General features: G+C 39.7%; 2 protein-coding genes across 10 annotated transcripts in view; one reads left to right on the plus strand and one right to left on the minus strand.

Moving 5' to 3' along the window:
- The window catches only part of DENND5B (DENN domain containing 5B), a 191,404-nt gene that overhangs the window by 34,842 nt on the left and 137,462 nt on the right, over nucleotides 1–19,100 (minus strand). For 7 of the 9 annotated variants that reach the window (XM_003988539.6, XM_019834778.3, XM_003988538.6 and 4 more), the window contains 4 exons: nucleotides 18,021–18,152; nucleotides 16,162–16,314; nucleotides 15,216–15,294; nucleotides 4,081–4,162 (listed from right to left, as the gene is read on the minus strand). In XM_003988539.6, the coding sequence (XP_003988588.1) occupies nucleotides 4,081–4,162; nucleotides 15,216–15,294; nucleotides 16,162–16,314; nucleotides 18,021–18,152 (446 nt within the window). The remainder of the gene's footprint in view (nucleotides 1–4,080; nucleotides 4,163–15,215; nucleotides 15,295–16,161; nucleotides 16,315–18,020; nucleotides 18,153–19,100) is intronic. The other 2 variants (XM_045061621.1, XM_045061622.1) reach the window with 1 other exon arrangement.
- LOC102902535 (RAD51-associated protein 1-like) lies at nucleotides 7,538–9,063 on the plus strand (the record flags this gene model as incomplete). Its single annotated transcript, XM_045062596.1, is given in 2 exon segments — nucleotides 7,538–8,347; nucleotides 8,349–9,063. Coding segments are annotated over 2 exon segments (1,041 nt in total), but the record flags the coding sequence as incomplete, so codon positions are not given.

The raw sequence follows: 19,100 nt of genomic DNA on the forward strand, positions 1-19,100 counted from the left end.
CCAAATTAGTTAACATATAGTGCAACAATGATTTCAGGAGTAGATTCCTTAGTGCCCCTTACCCATTTAGCCCATCCTGCCTTCAGTAACCCTCAGTTTGTTCTCCATATTTATGAGTCTCTTCTGTTTTGTCCCCCTCCCTGTTTTTGTATTATTTTTGTTTCCCTTCCCTTATGTTCATCTGTTTTGTCTCTTAAAGTCCTCATATGAGTGAAGTCATATGATTTTCATCTTTCTCTGACTCATTTCACTTAGCCTAATACCCTCCAGTTCCATCCACGTAGCTGCAAATGGCAAGATTTCATTCTTTTTGATTGCTGAGTAATACTCCATTGTGCATATATACCGCATCTTCTTTATACATTCATCCATACATGGACATTTGGGCTCTTTCCATACTTTGTCTATTGTTGATAGTGCTGCTATAAACATGGGGGGGTGCATGTGTTCCTTTGGAAACAGCACACCTGTATCACTCAGATAAATACCTAGTAGTGCAATTGCTGAGTTGTAGGGTAGTACTATTTTTAATTTTTTGACGAACCTCCATACTGTTTTCCAGAGTGGCTGTACCAGCATGCATTCCCACCAACAATGCAAAAGAGATCCTCTTTCTCCACATCCTCATCAACATCTGTTGTTGCCTGAGTTGTAATGTTAGCCATTCTGATAGGTGTAAGGTGGTATCTCATTGTGGTTTTGATTTGTATTTCCCTGATGATAAGTGACGTTGAGCATTTTTTCCTGTGTCAGTTGGCCATCTGGATGTCTTCTTTGAAGAAGTGTCTATTCATGTCTTTTGCCCATTTCTTCACTGGATTATTTGTTTTCTGGGTGTTGAGTTTGATAAGTTCTTTACAGATTTTGGATACCGACCCTTTATCTGCTATGTCGTTTGCAAATACTTATCCCATTCCGTCTCCCATTGCCTTTTAGTTTTGCTGATGGTTTCCTTTGCTGTGCAGAAGTTTTTTATTTTGATGAGGTCCCAGTAGTTCATTTTTGCTTTTGTTTCCCTTGCCTCCGTAGATGTGTTGAGTAAGAAGTTGCTGCGGCCAAGATCAAAGAGGTTTTTGCCTGCTTTCTCCTTGAGGATTTTGATGGCTTTCTGTCTTACATTGAGGTCTTTCATCCATTTTGAGTTATTTTTGTGCATGGTGTAAGAAAGTGGTCCAGGTTCATTCTTCTGCAGGTCGCTGTCCAGTTTTCCCAGCACCACTTGCTGAAGAGACTGTCTTTACTCCACTGGATATTCTTTCCTGCTTTGTCAAAGATTAGTTGGCCATACGTTTGTGGGTCCATTTCCGGGTTCTCTATTCTGTTCCACTGATATGAGTGTCTGTTCTTGTGCCAGTACCATACTGTCTTGATGATTACAGCTTTGTAGTATAGCTTGAAGTCCGCAATTGTGATGCCTCCTGCTTTGGTTTTCTTTTCCAAGATTGCTTTGGCTATTCAGGGTCTTTTCTGGTTCCATACAAATTTTAGGATTGTTTGTTCTAGCTCTGTGCAGAATGCTGGTGTTATTTTGAGAGGGATTGCACTGAATATGTCGATTGCTTTGGGTAGTATTGACATTTTAACAATATTTGTTCTTCCTATCCAGGAGCAAGGAATCTTATTCCATTTTTTTTTGTGTCTTCTTCAAGGGCTTTCATAAGCTTTCTATAGTTTTCAGTGTATAGATTTTTCACCTCTTTGGTTAGATTTATTCCTAGGTATCTGATGGTTTTTGGTGCAATTGTAAATGGGATCGGTTCCTTGATTTCTCTTTCTGTTGTTTCATTGTTGGTGTATAGGAATGCAACCGATTTCTGTGCATTGATTTTATATCCTGCAACTTTGCTGAATTCATGAATCAATTCTAGCAGTTCTTTTGTGGAATTTTTTGGGTTTTCCATATAGAGTATCATGTCATCTGCAAAGAGTGAAAGTTTGACCTCCTCCTGGCTGATTTGGATGCCTTTTCTTTATGTTGTCTGATTGCAGTGGCTAAGACTTCCAATACTATGTTGAATAACAGTGGTGAGAATGGACATCCCTGTCTTGTTCCTGACCTTAGGGGGAAAGCTCTCAGTTTTTCCCCATTGAGGATGATATTAGTGTTGGGTAGTTCATATATGGCTTTTATGAACTTGAGGTATGCTCCTTCTATCCCTACTTTCTTGAGGGTTTTTATCAAGAAAGGATGCTGTATTTTGTCAAATGCTTTCTCTGCATCTATTGAGAGGATCATATGGTTCTTGTCCTTTCTTCTATTGATGTGATGAATCACATTAATTGTTTTGCGGATATTGAACCAGCCCTGCATCCCAGGTGTAAATCCCACTTGGTCGTGGTGAATAACTTTTTTAATGTATTGTTGGAGCCGGTTGGCTAATATCTTGTTGAGGATTTTTGCATCCATGTTCATCAGGGAAATTGGTCGATAGTTCTTTTTAGTGGGGTCTCTGGTTTTGGAATCAAGGTAATGCTAGCCTCATAGAAAGAGTCTGGAAGTTTCCTTCCATTTCTATTTTTTGCAACAGCTTCAAGAGAATAGGTATTAACTCTTCCTTAAATGTTTGGTAGAATTCCCCTAGAAAGCCATCTGGCCCTGGACTCTTGTTTTTTGGGAGATTTTTTTTTTTTTAATTTTTTTTTTTCAACATTTATTTATTTTTGGGACAGAGAGAGACACAGCATGAACGGGGGAGGGGCAGAGAGAGAGGGAGACACAGAATCAGAAACAGGCTCCAGGCTCTGAGCCATCAGCCCAGAGCCTGACGCGGGGCTCGAACTCCCAGACCGCGAGATCGTGACCTGGCTGAAGTCGGACGCTTAACCGACTGCGCCACCCAGGCGCCCCTAGGGAGATTTTTGATTACTAATTCGATTTCTTTACTGGTTATGGGTCTGTTCAAATTTTTTATTTCTTCCTGTTTCAGTTTTGGTAGTGTATGTTTCTAGGAATTTGTCCATTTCTTCCAGATTGCCCATTTTACTGGCATATAATTATTCATAATATTCTCTTATTGTTTTTATTTCTGCTGTGTTGGTTGTGATCTCTTTCATTCTTGATTTTATTTATTTGGGTCCTTTTCTTTGTCTTTTTGATCAAACTTGCTAGTGGCTTATCAATTTGGTTATTTCTTTCAAAGAACCAACTTCTGGTTTCATTGATCTGTTCTACTATTTTTTTGGTTTCTATAGCATTAATTTCTGCTCTAATCTTTATTATTTCCAGCAATCACCACCTTCCTAAGCTTCAAAACTTGAACCAAAATAGTTCAATAGCAGTTTGGCCAGTAGAATCAGGTAAAGATATAAAGGCATATGCGAAAATATTAGATAAGCACACACACACACACACACACACACACACACACACACTGTCATGTACACTCACAGAGCTTAAAGTAGGCAAATCCTTCATTTAACAAGTATTAATTGAGCACCAATTACATGTTGAACTCCATCAACATTTAGTAGTAATTCAAAAGTTTTACATGTCAGACAGATTGACCTCTCTCATGAAGGTTGTTAGAACAAACAAACTCAAATCACTGCTACGGAGAAGACACACAGGGGTGTGAAAGAGAGTGACTGGGTGGCTAGCAGGTGGTCTAACAGGTGGTCTGGGCAGGCTTTTTAGACAAAGCAACATTTGAACTAATATACAAATGACAAGAAGGAGCTTAGCCTGTGCTTTCTAATGATTTCTAAGACCAGTAACTGCAACTAATAATTCTCAGATTTGCATTTGCTTCAAATTAAACCTACCTAATAGCAGTTTTTTTGCCAAGTAACCTGGCATTATGTGCAGATATTTTTGGTCTGTGACTGTGGGCAGCAGGTATTTAAGGAGGTTTTAAAAAACTGAATAAACTGGAAAATAATTTCACTACTTTAAAACTCTTCTCAGTTGTATTTTCCCTTTGGATTTAATGTCAGGAAAAAAACCAGTAAAGTAAGCAAGATTATAAAAAATGTTTTCTTCAGAATACATAAGCAAAAAATACATATAGCCATAATTATTTGAGCAATATAAGTGAAAGCCACAAATATTTAACAGTTATCATCAAATATTAGCACATATACCTCATGTCTTGGATAAGAGAGACCCTGAGTGTTGGCAACATAACTCCTGAGTCAGATTTTCTTCTTTCTGGTCCAAGGGCAACTATATAAAAAAATACCAGCAAAGTATTAGAAAAATAATAGCAAGGACAAAAAAATATATACATGGTTCACATCCTATAAATAAATACTTTCAAATTACTTCGATAAGAACAAATTTTTTTTAAATGTTTATTTATATTTGAGAGAGAGAGAGAGAGAGAGAGAGAGAGAGAGACAGAGAGCGCGCGTGCGAGCATGAGTGGGGGAGGGGCAGAGAGAGAGAGGGAAACACAGAATGGGAAACCGGCTCCAGGCTCCGAGCTGTCAGCACAGAGCCCAACGCGGGTCTCGAACTCACAGACCATGAGATCATGACCTGAGCCGAAGTCAGACGCTCAACCAACTGAGCCACCCAGCCGCCCCGATAGGAACAAATTTTAAAGACAACAGAAAAGCTAGAAATTTTTTCCCTGAATGTTGCTACTTTATTAATACAGAAAAACAGCTATTTTCTTTCTAATTAATCTGAAGCTGCATTTGGAAATTTAAAATGAATCATAAAAGCCTACTTTAGCAAATAATAAATAAACTTTTGGTCATAAGGACCAGTCATTGGCTAAAGTTATTCATTCTAATAGCTCAGGATAATTACAAGAAAGCAATGTCTATAAATTAAGCTACTAAGTGTGATTCACGTCTGGGCTCATAAATTGCAATCACATAATTTCCTTATGCTGTGAAAGAGTGCTTAGTAAGGAAAATCCAGGGGCACCTGGGTAGCTCTGTTGGTTAAGTGTCTGACTTCGGCTCAGGTCATGATCTCACAGTTCAAGAGTTTAAGTCCTGCATTGGGCTTTGCACTGACAGCATGAAGACTGGGATTCTCTCTCTCCCTCTCTCTGCCCCTCTCCCACTCTCTCTCAAAATAAACAAACTTAAAACAAAATAAAATAAAAAGGAAAATCTAGGGGTGCCTGGGTGGCTCAATCAATTGAGTGTCTTGACTCTTGATTTTGGCTCCAGTCATGATCTCACAGTTCATGAACGCAGAGCCTGAGATTCTCTCTCCCTCTCTGTTCCTACCTTGCGCTCTCTCTCTAAAAATAAATAAATAAACATTTTCCTTTTTCAAAAAAAGGAAAATCTAAGAGTCTAGGCTCTCTAGTCTGATAAGTTTCTACTTCAAAGTTCAGAATCCAAACTACAGTATATCAGGCAAAGTGAGTAATCGTCATGGACAGTTAGAAGTTTAATGTCCATGAATCATTCTCTTTGGAGCTTGAATGGTTAACATTTATAAAAGAAGGAAAGATTATTCTCTTATATAGCAATAGCTAAGCAAGCAATTGTTGGCTAATGTAGCTGGAGGAGTGCTCAATCTCACTTTAAATGGGATGCTGTGGAGTTTTGTGCCCTTTATTTCCATTTTACTATCTGTAAACGAAAACTAAATTGCAGCATCACACTTAGCAAATACATGGATAACATTAGAATTTAAGATGTGGGTTTTACTGTATATTAAACGTCCATTTCCCCAGTTTTTAGATCCATTCTAGTTTGTGGGGACTAGGGTACAATGCGGAAACACATAGATATATTTGAAGCTGGCAGTGAACATTTTGTTGTATTTGGATCTGCATGTTTTGGCATCTAGTAAAAGAGGCTAGGCTGATACTTGGCAGGTATGAATGAGCACTGATGAGGCTGCCAGGATAAAGAGACGGTGGCCAGGACAACCTAAAGGCAGTTCTTTTCAGGGCCTTCCATTACCAGGTCATTTGTCATGGCAGTTTCGGGAGGGAGTTTTCAACGGGTCACTGAAAATGCTACTTTATCTGGATACCTAGGAGGTAACAGACACCCAGGAAACTGTTCCAGAGACTTGCAGGGAATGTGCTATGTTAGTCTTCCTGTCTGAGACTATCACGATTTAAGTGTGTTGTTAATGAAAGCACACCTTAGAGAACGCCTCTACGTGCTAGATGATTAGACAGCATGAAAGAAGGCCACACCAGTGGTAAGAAATAGGTTGAAAAGAGAGAGAAAAAAAAAAGATCACAAGGCAGGAGAAAGGAGCTGAAACCATAATCAGCAACTTGGCTAGAGGGAGACATGACAACAAGAAAGAATCATGCCTCTGGAAGCAGAGAAGAGGGAGAGACTTAATAAAAAAGGAGGCTGACATTTAAAAAAGCAGCAGCATCCACAATAAGAGCATTCACAGGCCTAAGCTTTTTTCTAGGAATCCTATTTTGGAACCCTATATCCTCTACTCTTTGCTAATCAATGTTTCTTAAACATACAATGTATTTTTTCATGTCTCCATGCAATCTGTTAGTCTTTAGTTCGCCCTTTAACACTTCTGTATCCTTCTCCATGTTTATAGCCTATTTAGCATTTTTTTTAAAGAGAAAGAGCTCACACATAAGCAGGGGAGAGGGGTGGAGAGAGAGAGGGAGGGAGGGTGACAGTGGGAGGGAAGGGGAGAGGGAGAGGGAGAGGGAGAGGGAGACGGAGAGGGAGAGGGAGAGGGAGAGAGAGAGAGAGAGAGAGAGAGAGAGAGAGAGAATCCCAAACAGCACACGATTAGCACAGAACCTGACGTAGGGCTTGATCCCATGGCACTGGGATCAGGACCTGAGCTGAAATTAAGAGTTGGATGTTCAACTGACTGAGCCAGCCAGGTGTCCCCAGCCTATTTAGCATTTTAGGTTGAGAGGACTATAGTTTAACAGCTAAGAACATGGCTTTCTCAAACCCTACAGAGAACTTAACAGCTCCCTGACTTTGGGTGAGTAATTTTACCTCTCTATGGTTTGTTTTGTCATCTGCAAACAGGTCAGTAACAATATCTACCTTAGAATACTTTAGCACTTAGAATACTGCCTGGAACAAAATAAGTTCTCAATAAATAAAATAAAATTTAGCTTTAATTTTGCCTCTTTGTGAAATCTTTCCTGAATATTCTCTCTAAGGTACACTGTTAGATGTGGTTCCCTCTAACAGGACCTATAAAACTGAACATGTAACATAAACTTAGCATAATCTAACATTTCTATTACTGTTAAACTATATGCCTCAAGGCTCAGTCATATCTTTTTCTTAGGATACTCAAAGGGCCTAGCAGAGGCCCAACATACAGGCTCAACAAATACTCAAGGAGGAAGATGAGACTATTTCGGGCCAGATGGCAGAGCCTTGAATGACAAATTAGAAATCTGCAGAACTCCTAGGAAAGGGGGGAAGGATTATGAAAAGAATTCTATGCTCCCGAGGGCTTTTTATTAGTTAGTTAACCACAGTGAGAGTGTGATGGTATAAGAGAAGTAAGGGAGATGAGCTACAAGTTATTCCAAAGGCCAGCTTATGGATAAAGAGTGGCAGCCAGTGAGAACAAAGAGGAGAAACGTGCAGTGGCAGCAAACACAGAACTTAACGACTTGATGTAGAAAGTGAACAAGATTCATCCACTGCTGCCAACAAGAACTTGAAAACTGCAGATTTTCGGTTTTGGAGGGGGCCACGGTGTGTGAGGCATAAGAATCTGGTCAAGGTCAATTACTCATGGTTTCAGGACTCTGACAGCGATGATGACTTTATTTCTGCAACTACACCTTTAAATGAGAAACCCAGAACACCACCAAAGGAGTTAAAACTAGAAACAAGGAAACCTAAACTGAAGAATCTCCAGAAAGGAGATATCCCACTGCAAGAGAAAACCCCTAAAAATAGGATGGCTTTAGGTGACAAGCTATACCAGCAAGACTTAGAAGTTGCACTAGCTTTATCAGTGAAGGAACTTCCAACAGTCACCACTGATGCAAAAGAGGCTGGAGATAAAAGCATTGAAAAATGTGACAGTAGTGAAACCAAAACAATGAGTAAGGACCCTCATATCTCCAATTGCAGTGTAGCCAGTGATTATTTAGATTTGGATAAGATTACTGAGGAAGATGGTTTTCCTGGTGTGCAAGGGAAAAGAGAAGCCGCATCAAAGACTGTGGTACAACAGAGGAAGATTCTTCTGGAAGGCAGTGATGGCGACAGCGCTAATCACTCTGAACCACACTTTGCAACTGGTGAAGAGTCTGAGGATGACTCTGATTTTAGTGAGAGTGAAGACAATGATGAATACTTCACCATGAGAAAAAATAAGGTGAAAGAAATTAAAAAGAAAGAAGTGAAGGTCAAATCCCCAGTTGAAAAGAAGAAACCTAACTCCAAATGTAATACTCTGGAAGAGACTTCAGGAGGCTGCTCAAGTTGCTGTGAAATCAGAACCTCAGCCTTCACCAAAAAAGGTCCCTGTTTCTTCAGAGGCCACTACGAAACCACTACAAATAAGCAGTCCTTCAGCTGAAAACAAAAAACCTAAGTGGGTTCCACCAGCGATATCTGGAAGCAGCAGCAGCAGGAGCCCACTGGAGAGTCTCCGCCTTGGTTTGTCCAGATTAAACTTTGCATCCAAATGCTGCTAGTAGCTGAGTGTGGTAGTAAACCCGTTTGATTAAGAGAATCACAGTTTTACAAGTGTGTTTATATTTGATTTGTGTTTATATTTAAGGAGGGTATCAAAATATAAAGGAATCCTTTAATGTCCTATAAATCGCCTCTACCCATTCTGTGATGTTCTCTGAAGCTATTCAAGACTTCAATAAAAGGTTTATCAGAATTATCTTGCAATATCATTTCCTTCTGAAGAACATATGCTACTTTTCCTGTGTATAATAAGTCATTGTCATTAAGTGGTTGTCAGTTTGACATGGAGGAAGTCCATGTTGCATGCTGTTCTTTCCTAGAAACATGATGTTCCTTTCTAGCTTTGTCTAATTTACGCACCTTAACTGTAACTGTTCAGAGTTTATCTGGCAAAAGGAAACATTCCCACGTTTTCCAGGAGACATTTCTGATATTTTACCGAAGCCACACTGTCAGTTTTAGTGCAAAGATGTTCCTTATTTTAGCCAAATACTTATAGTAAGAATTCAGAATTCTTTTACACATTAAAATGGTTGCTATAATGACATATGTCTCCTACTCAGAAGTAGATGTTTACTGTATAGCAAATAGAATTTCATGACATTTTATGAAGTTCTCGTCAAAGCCTTTAATAAAAGTGAAAAAGTTAAAAAAAAAGTGAAGACTTAAGAATCAAAAATATTAAGTATGAATATAAAATGATTTAATGTATATTATCTCATCAAATTATTACTTTCCTTTGGATTTATTCATCTTAATTTTGCAAATGAAGAAACTGAGGCTCAAAGAGGTCAAGAAACCTGCTCAACTGTATGCATTCATCAAAAGGGGCAGAATACTCTGATGTCACATCCACTGGGTTTTCTGTTACAGTACAGATGACTTTCTAGCTGCTAAGCTTGATTGAGAGAAGAGTGCTGATGCCATTAAATAATACGGAGAGAAGGGAGAAAGCCAAATAGAGACAGGAGGGAAAGGTGCTGAGATAGTTTGTTTTAAGATGTCCTGAGTTTGAGATCCCACTGGGCCATCAAAGATGGATGTGTAGGAACTAGGGCTGGAGAAAGAGATTTGTGAATAATCTTGCTAATCAGAGGATGACATGGGAAGTCAGCAACAGTAGCTGTTATGTTTTGAATTATGCCCCCAAGAAGATGTAGAAGTCCTAACTCCTAGGACCTGTGAATTTGACCTTATTTGGAAATACGGTCTCTGTAGCTGATCAATTTGAGGTTATTAGGATGTGCCCTAAACCAATGTGAACAGTGTCCTTATCAAAGGGAAATTTGGATAAAGAGATAGACACAAGTAGAGAAAAGATGATGTAAAGACACATGGAATATACCATTTAAAGGCCAAGAGATTTCTGAGATGACCAGAAGCTAGAAGAGGGGCATGGGATCGATTTCCCTTCATAACGCAGGGACCATCACAGCTAACACGTTGATTTGGGACTGTTTGTTCTGGACTCCAGAACTGTGAGACTGTTAGCCAGTTTGTGGTACTTTATTGCAGCAGCCCCAGGAAGCCAATACAATAATTTATTAGTGGCTTTAGAGGAAAGAGTTAAGAAGCTTGTGCAAAGAAAACAGACAGGAGTTAATGAGCGAAGCCACACATTTTACCTAGAGATCTAAACTCTAAGAAGGTTTCTGTGAAGTCTACTCCAGAAGAGAAATTTATATACTATTTAAATGTATACATCTATTACTATTTCTTAATTCACCACATTCAAATATAATAGGCCACTTTCTCCTTCAATATAAACACTGTGGATTTAACATTCAGCCATAGGAATTTCTTTCGTATATCTGCCTGAATCAAAGCTGCTACATAGGCAGCAAGTTTGTAGAGGGCAGAGACTGTATATATTATTTCTACAGAACCATCTACAGTCTACAGGCAAGTAAGTAGTTAATAGAGAACTTAAAAACATTTTTTTAATGTTTATTTATTTTTGAGAGAGGGAGAGACAGAGTGTGAGCAGAGGAGGGGTAGAAAGAGAGGGAAACACAGAATCTGAAGCAGGCTCCAGGCTCCCAGCTGTCAGCACAGAGCCCACTGCGGGGCTTGAACACACAGACTGCAGGATCATGACCTGAGCTGAAGTTGGATGCTTAACTGACTGAGCCACCCAGGTGTCCTAAAAACTTTTTTTTTTTTTTTTAAAGTGAGCTCTACGCCCAACTTGGGGCTTGAACTCATGACCCTGAGATCAAGAGCGACACGCTCTACTGACTGAGCCAGCCAGGTGCCCCTAATAGAGAACTTTTGATGAAGATAAGATGATTGAAGAGTGACTCAAAATTCTTGGGCTAGACCCAGAATGACCATTTAAAAGCAGTATTTTCACCCTCTTCTGCATCCGACTCTACTACTTGCCAACTGATTAAAAAAATCCACTGAAAGTTCAGTGGAATCTTGTCTAAGGATGCAAAGTTTAAGAATACCATCTATGTCTAAGCTGGCCAACATTAAAAAAAAATTTTTTTTTAATTTTAGAGAGAGAGAGAGGAGGAGCACAAGAACAGGAGAGGAGAGCGGGTGGGGGGTTAAGAGAGAGAGAGAAGCGGGGGGGGAGAGAGAGAGAGAGAGAGAGAGAGAGAGAGAGAATATCTCAAGCAGGCTCCACACGCAGTGCAGAGCCCAATGCAATGCAGGGCTTGATCCCATGACTCCGGGATCATGATATGAGCCGAAATGAAGAGTTGGACACTCAACTGACTGGGCCACCCAGGCACCCCTAAGCTGGCCAACATTTTTTTTTTTTAATTTTAATTGGCCAATATTTTTAAAGGTAGAAACTTTTGAGTAATATGTCAAGAACAGTCTTTCTAGGATCGATTGCATCCTAAGATCCCTTCTCTGAAATAGGACCTCAAACTACTAGGTGCAGTGACTTGGCACTGCAGAATTTAACTAAGCCAAAATTAAGACAGTCTGAAAGACGTGAAAGAAACTTAAATGCACATTACTAAGTGAAAGAAGCCAATCTGAAAAGGCTATATACTATATGACACTTAACTACATGGCATTCTGGAAAAGGCAAAACTATGGAGAAAATAAAAAGGCCAGTGGTTGCCAGCAGTTAGGTAAGGAAACAGAGGAATAAATAAATAAGTGGAGTACAGAAAATATTAGGATAAATAAAGCGACACTACATGATCCTATAATGGTGGATCCACGTCACTCTACATTTGTTTAAACCCATAATATGTACAAAACCAAGAGTGAACCTAAACTATGGACTTAGGGTAATGATCTGTCAATGTAGGTTCATCAACTATAAGAAATGTACCACTATGTTAGGGGATGCTGACAATGGGGGAGGCTGTGCATATGTGGGGGTGGAGAGTATATGGGAAATCTTGTATTGTGTGCTCAATATTGCCATGAACCTAAAACTGCTATAAAAAATAAAGTCTATTTTTTAAAAAATTAAGACAATCTACCCTGCTGTGGTCTTCTTGCTAAGACAGACTTTCCATTCTTCTGCAACCCTTAAAATGTCTCTGACTCCTGTTCAGTGTTGCTTCTGAAGGAACAATAATGATCATTTAGTCTCATCCTGGCTCAATGCTAGTAACAGTGGTGTTCAAACCTACTGTTTGAACTCTAAGTACACAGAGGATCACTCCTTAATATGAAAATGTAGCCTGTTTATTGCCATTAATTAGGATGCTTCACAGTTGGTAAACAAAAAGTAATTTTGGGGGAAAAAAAACTCACCTAGATTTAAAAGCAAGTCAATAAACTGCTAATTTCTGTATAATTAGAACACACTGCTTCTCAATAAAGAGGTATTTTATTTTTTAACTAATGTTTTTATATATATTTCACACTGTCATATTTTAAAATTCTAACATCATGGGCTGAATCATCAGAAGTGTTACAGCAATATTTATAATAAAATCTACCCCTCCTAACAGATAATAAGTTTGATTTCAAAAGCTACATGGCTTACATTAGTCCTACTTAGGATCAGTAAAAATATTTAGATTTTGTTCATTCTCTTATGACTAGCCCTTTATCAACACTTGACACTGCAGCAAAAATAGTGACTACATGAGGCTTGGACACGTTTGATACTTTTTAGCCTTGACTTGAGAGTTTTGCTGGCCCCACTACTGACTAACAAAGGCCACTGCAAACAGCTGAGTCTCTGGTCTCCACCTCAACCACCCATCATTTGAGCAGCCAAAGCCATGAAGCTGCTGGTGTTGCCAGGCAGCTGCTCGCTTTAACAGCTGGACATTCTCACATGCCTCATCTGGCAAAAGAGTCAAATGCTTCCATCTCTCTGCTCAGTTCTCCAACATTTCATCCTATAAAGGGTTTATTTCTTCGTAGGAATTTATTTTTTCTAAGTAGAGTAAGCTACCTTGGTTATGGTTTTATGGTCCGAACAGCTAAATTTTCTAGGAACACAGGTAAATGTTAGAGATCGTTTCAGGGCATATATGCATTTTTACTTTTTATTATTTTTGTTTTAATTAAAAAAAAAATTTTTTTTTTTTTTACATTTATTCATTTTTGAGAGACAGAGCACAAGCGGGGGAAGGGCATAAACAGAGGGAGACAGAATTCGAAGCAGGCTGCAGACTCCGAGCTGTTAGCACAGAGCCCGATGCGGGGCTCAAACTCGCAAACTGCAAGATCGTGACCTGAGCTGAAGTCGGACTCTTAACTCACTGAGCCACCCAGGTGCCCCCTTTTTATTTTTTTTTAGTATTTATTTTTGAGAGACAGAGACAGAGTATGAGAGGGGGAGGGGCAGAGAGAGAGGGAGACACAGAATCAGAAGCAGGCCCCAGGCTCTGAGCTGTCAGCACGGTGCCCAACACAGGGCTTGAACCCACTAACTGTGAGATCGTGACCAGAGCTGAAGTTGGACGCTCAACTGACTTAAGCCACCCAACCGCCCTGCATTTTTACTTTTTCAAGAGAGAAAAGGGCAAAGGAGATGGACACTAGAGAACGCTTTATTTATTTTTTTTAATTTTTTTTTTCAACGTTTATTTATTTTTGGGACAGAGAGAGACAGAGCATGAATGGGGGAGGGGCAGAGAGAGAGGGAGACACAGAATCGGAAACAGGCTCCAGGCTCTGAGCCATCAGCCCAGAGCCTGACGCGGGGCTCGAACTCACGGACCGCGAGATCGTGACCTGGCTGAAGTCGGCCGCTTAACCGACTGCGCCACCCAGGCGCCCCTAGAGAATGCTTTTAAACTTGATCTCAATTTTTACAAATACAGTTACATCTTGGGACATCAGAACCTTGGCATTCTATTTAGTGGAGCTCCAGGATAACATATAGTATCAATTCATATTCCTAGCTGTCTGATTAAACACATTTAAAAACTAGGTTTCTGGGGTGCCTGGGTGGCTCAGTCAGTTAAGCATCCAACTTCGGCTCAGATCATGGTCTCATGGTTAATGAGTTCGAGCCCCACACTGGGCTCTGTGCTGACAGCTCAAAGTCTGGAACCTGCTTTGGGTTCTGTGTCTCCCTCTCTCTCTGTCCTTCCCCCGTTGTGTGTATACGCACATGCTCTCTTTCCCTCTCTCTCTCAAAAATAAATAACATTAAAAAAAACAAAACAAAACAAAAAACCCCCCCAACAATAAACACATTTAGGGTAGTACTACAATGAAGGGAATGGAAGGGTAAGCTTCAATTATATTTGCAATGCCTTCTTAAGCTGCTGGTTGGCTTATTTTTTCAAATCTATTTTTTTTAACATTTCTGAATGTGCAAAATAATCTGTAACTTTATTTTTTATTTAAAAATTTTTATGCTTATTTTTGAGAGAGAGAGAGAGAGAGAGAGAGAGAGAAAGAGCATGAGCAGGGGAGAGGCAAAGGGACAGGGGGACAGAGATCTGAAGCAGGCTCTGTGCTAATAGCAGAGAGCCCCACGCAGGGCTTGAACCCATGAACTGCAAGATCATGACCTGAACTGAAGTCAGATGCTTAACTGACTGAGCCACCCAGGCATCTTGGGGAATCTATAATTTTAGAAAAGGTTCCCAAATAGCTGATTTAATATAAAACATTTTATCTCTACTAGATTTCCACCATTACTTCTACTTTTTGTGAAATAGATGGTTATTTTACATAAAGAAAAATACGTATCTATGAACCCTATATAACTCTAACTAGCTAAAGTATAACAACACTTCTAACAAGTGATGTCGTGCTGTAAACTGAAGAAGAAATATGACTCCTGAAGACTTTTGAGGCATATATACATATACATGTTTTTTTTCTGAAAGATTATTAATGATGGGTGTATAAAACTTTAAGGAAAAAAACCCAGGATACACTACAGCCTAACAGTGGTGAGAGTAAGGTATACTTGTATGATCCTTTACAGTTCACTAGGGGTTTTCACATGTTATCTCATTTAATCAACATTATAGTCTTATATAGCGTAACATTATTTTCCCTGTCTTGTGGATGAAGATCAGAAAGGTCAAGTGACTATTGCTCCTTCTGCCTTACCCCACTACTGGCAAGATGGGTAAGTTTCAGCCTGAGAGAGAGAGAGGAGGTATAGACAAAGCCGTATCCTACTGATTCTTCCCATGGTCCAATGCCACCAGTTCCGCAGAAACAAACCAATGAACTCTCACCTGGTGATTCTGCAAGATGCTCTTGTTTCTCTTCTCTGTCCTGAAACTGAATTAAATGTGACCACAAAGCTGACTTCCCCTGAAATTACAAGGCACAAAAAATTTTTCATCTTATAAGAACTAATTAATCAAAAAATAATTTCTTATCAAAACCATTCATGTTGAAATGGCCATTTTGATGTTTGGAGATCCAAGCTCATCCATTCTCAGCTGTGTAATATTCTGAGCAACTCACTCCTTGTGAAAGGAGGGTCATCCTTTGCCTCACTGAGAAGATTAGCAATAGCCTGGGGAAGGGCAGCTAAAGAGACCGCCAGAAGTACGCATGGACTTCTGAACTTCAGCTCAGTTGTTATTTAATTGTATGTTTAGGACTGTCTACACTGGCCACACTAGTAACCACAGAATTAAAAGGCTCTAGCAGCACAGAGTGTATTTGTGTATATCCATATGCAAAATATGTTTGTGTGTATGGAATGCCAACTATGGAAGAAAAAAAGCCAGAGGAGAAAGAGAAAAGGGGAGGAAGAAAGAACATATTCACAACAGAAAACAATCAGAACAGGAGATAAGAGGGACAAAAACAAAGAAACCATTTGATTTTTTGCACCCTGAATAACTAGATACCTTAAAATGGTAAAGAAGGTTAATTCTGGCTAACAGATTTTTTTCCTGGACAGTGACGAAAGCAGACACTCAACAGGGGATATGGCCTCTGCAGTAAATGTGTTGTTTTATCCTTTTCTGTTTACCAGGAAAAGAGCCCCAAACCACCTCTTAATCATGGGTTTTATTTTCTTTTTCTGGAATTAAAAAGCCTATGGTGCATTTCCCGTTATCCTGTGACAAAGAAACATACCCTTTAATGTTTATCTTTTTCTCTTTGTGACATTTCTTGACAGGGTTCCTAACGAGCCACATCACCAGGACCTCCTGAGACTATTACCTGCTTAATCTGCAAGCCGTGGCTCCATATCCTTTCCAGCAGGTCACAGAGACTGGCGATCAAGGTGTTCTCCTCCAAGCCGGTTATGTTTGCTTCTCCATGGCCCAGTTCCACTGCTTCATGTCCCATCTTCTCCACCAACATGCGTTTTGTCTGAGAACATCACATGTGGTCACAAGTATTATCCCAGTAGTGAAGTAAAAAAGCCAACAAGTCAACTACTAGATCAGAGACCTGGGTTCCTTTCATTACACCTTTTTAAAATTTTATTTATTTATTTATTTATTTATTTATTTATTTATTTATTTATTTATTTATTTATTTATTTATTTATCTATCTATCTATCTATTTATTTATTTATTTATTTATTAAAAAAAATTTTTTTTAACCTTTATTTTTGAGACAGAGAGAGACAGAGCATGAACGGGGGAGGGTCAGAGAGAGGGAGACACAGAATCCGAAACAGGCTCCAGGCTCCGAGCTGTCAGCACAGAGCCCAACGCGGGGCTCGAACTCACGGACTGCGAGATCGTGACCTGAGCTGAAGTCGGCCGCTCAACCAACTGAGCCACCCAGGCGCCCCTACACCTTTTTTTAAAAGATTGTTATTATTATTTTTTTAGTAAGCTCTACACCCCATGTGGGGCTTGAATCCACAACCCCGAGATCAAGAGTGGCACACTCCACCTACTGAGCCAGTCCCCCATCCCTTCATTATACTTCTAATTGTAGATTTTTCATCACTTTGGGAAAAGTATCTTAATTTCTGTGGCCAAATAACTGCAGTAATATCACATATAGTTTTATTATTTTGTCAGACAAATACGGGGTTACCAGTGGGAGAATATACTATATGAAAGTATCCTCAAGTAAACATTTATGATGGACAGGTTTCAGAATACTAGCTTGAATAGACCCAGGAAATGGGAAGAATGTGAAACCCATCCTGCCACTGCAACTAAGCCTCCACTGCCCCTGCACGTTGGCAGACTGAAGGTACCTGCAGTTAGCTTTGACTACACTTAGGCAAAAACGACAACACAAACAGCTCTAAATTTTTTCAGAACTCCCTAATCTGTGAGTGAACCAGGTCTCTTTTTCCTTCCTCTTTTCCTCTTTTATCTTGTCTCTGCTCATGAGTATGCACCAGAAAATAAAAAGGAAATAGAAATTAGTTTCAAGTAAGCAACTTACAGCAGTCTTAGCTGCACTTATCAAATGTAAAGTGAGAGAGAATCTAGTTCTTTAAGGTCGAGACCATCTCTCTGATTCAACACTGTATGCTGATACTGAAACCAGTGTATATACTGAATACACAGAAGGTACTCCCAGAAGTGACTGTCAAATAAAAGAATGGAATTACTGGCTAAAATGATGTCCTGAATTTTGTCAGTTTGTATTATCACCTTTGATGAACACAGCTATCTGAGAAGACGACTAGTGTGTTAATATATACAAACCTAACCTATAGCTAAGGTCTTCTTCCTCATGGGTATACATACATGATGGGCATGGACAAGGTTCTACACAAAAACCGTGTTGCCTTTCGCATAAGATGACCACATTCCTGATACAACTTCTGACTGGCTTACTATCCTGTTCATGTTGGAGAAAAAGACAGCAATGGCTGAAGAGGTGAGAGAAATTGTGCAGGGCTCTCATGTCACTGATTCTATGGGCAACAGAGAACCCGTGAAAATTCACGACCTCAGTAAAGAGTACGTGAGGTTTATACCCCAGGAAAAGTTTTCTTCGAGGAAAGCTGCAGGCCCAGATGGGAGCTGATTCAGCTCATCTTAGCCTCACAAATGGAATTAACATGATAGCACACCGTCTTCCATCAGTGAGTAATACGTACCTTCATTCTACATTCTTTTAATAAGCCTTCTACAAATTTGCAGTTGGTCTGTGCAATCACTGCAGGAGAAAGGTCTGACAATTTGGGTTGCCTCAGGTTTTTTCCTAAACTTCGCGCCTCTTGCATATATTTCTAAAAATTAAAGAGTATTTTTAAATATGTAAACATCAGATACTCTCCTTTCTTAACATTACACAAATAAGTGCAGAAACAACAAGATGCAAAGAAGGCCATTAAGTGTATTCATGCAAAAGCAATTCAAGTTTTAGTGCCACCTAAAGGCAGAGGGCATTCGTACTCTCCTCACTTCCCAATTGTTAACCCCTGTGAAAACGAGGGTGACAGAAACCCCATCAGGTTAAAACACATTCAAAATACGATGGAATCTAATCTCACCTAGTTTAATCTTTTTGCTGGGAATACCCGAGGTTGTGATTAGTCAGGAGCATGATGGGGATGAAAAAAATTGGGGTTTCTGGATTACTAATCCAAGGTTCTACAAGAAACCAGTGATTCTCAGATCACTGGTTTCCTCCTCTCCCCACAGATCGAGACTGAACACACTCCTACCCTCTTGGGCAGTGCTCTCCAACCCAACCCTTTGCTATTAATCAAGTCACAACAGGGAAATCAGGAGCTCTAAAACCTGGTTGCAACTAATTTTATACCTCAGGCATATTTGCTTACTTGTAAAATGGGCATAAAACATACCCCCATACCTCACAAGAAAGACCATGAACTCACTGAACTTGTTTGCTACATTCCCCCCTTCCTTGCCTTGTTCCACAATCAAGAGAAAGTGGAAACATATTACTTTCAGAGAAAGTGATGGCTCAGAGAGTACCACAGAAATCCAGTCCACTGCTCTTGAGCTTTAGTTAGTGAATGTCCAGGAGAAAAAAAATCACTATGGGTGATTACCACAGGACGCTGGTTGTCCCTCTTCTTTCTGTGCCACCTGCAAAAGCTCATCTACATACTTTACGTTTGCATCAGGACCACGGGGCAGAATCTCCGCAAAGTCCAAGTGTCTAAGGACCATTTTTAGAGAATAACTACTCTAAGTGATATAGTAAAACT

Source organism: Felis catus, chromosome B4 (assembly GCF_018350175.1).
Source record: "Felis catus isolate Fca126 chromosome B4, F.catus_Fca126_mat1.0, whole genome shotgun sequence".
Classification (NCBI taxonomy): Eukaryota; Metazoa; Chordata; class Mammalia; order Carnivora; family Felidae; genus Felis; species Felis catus.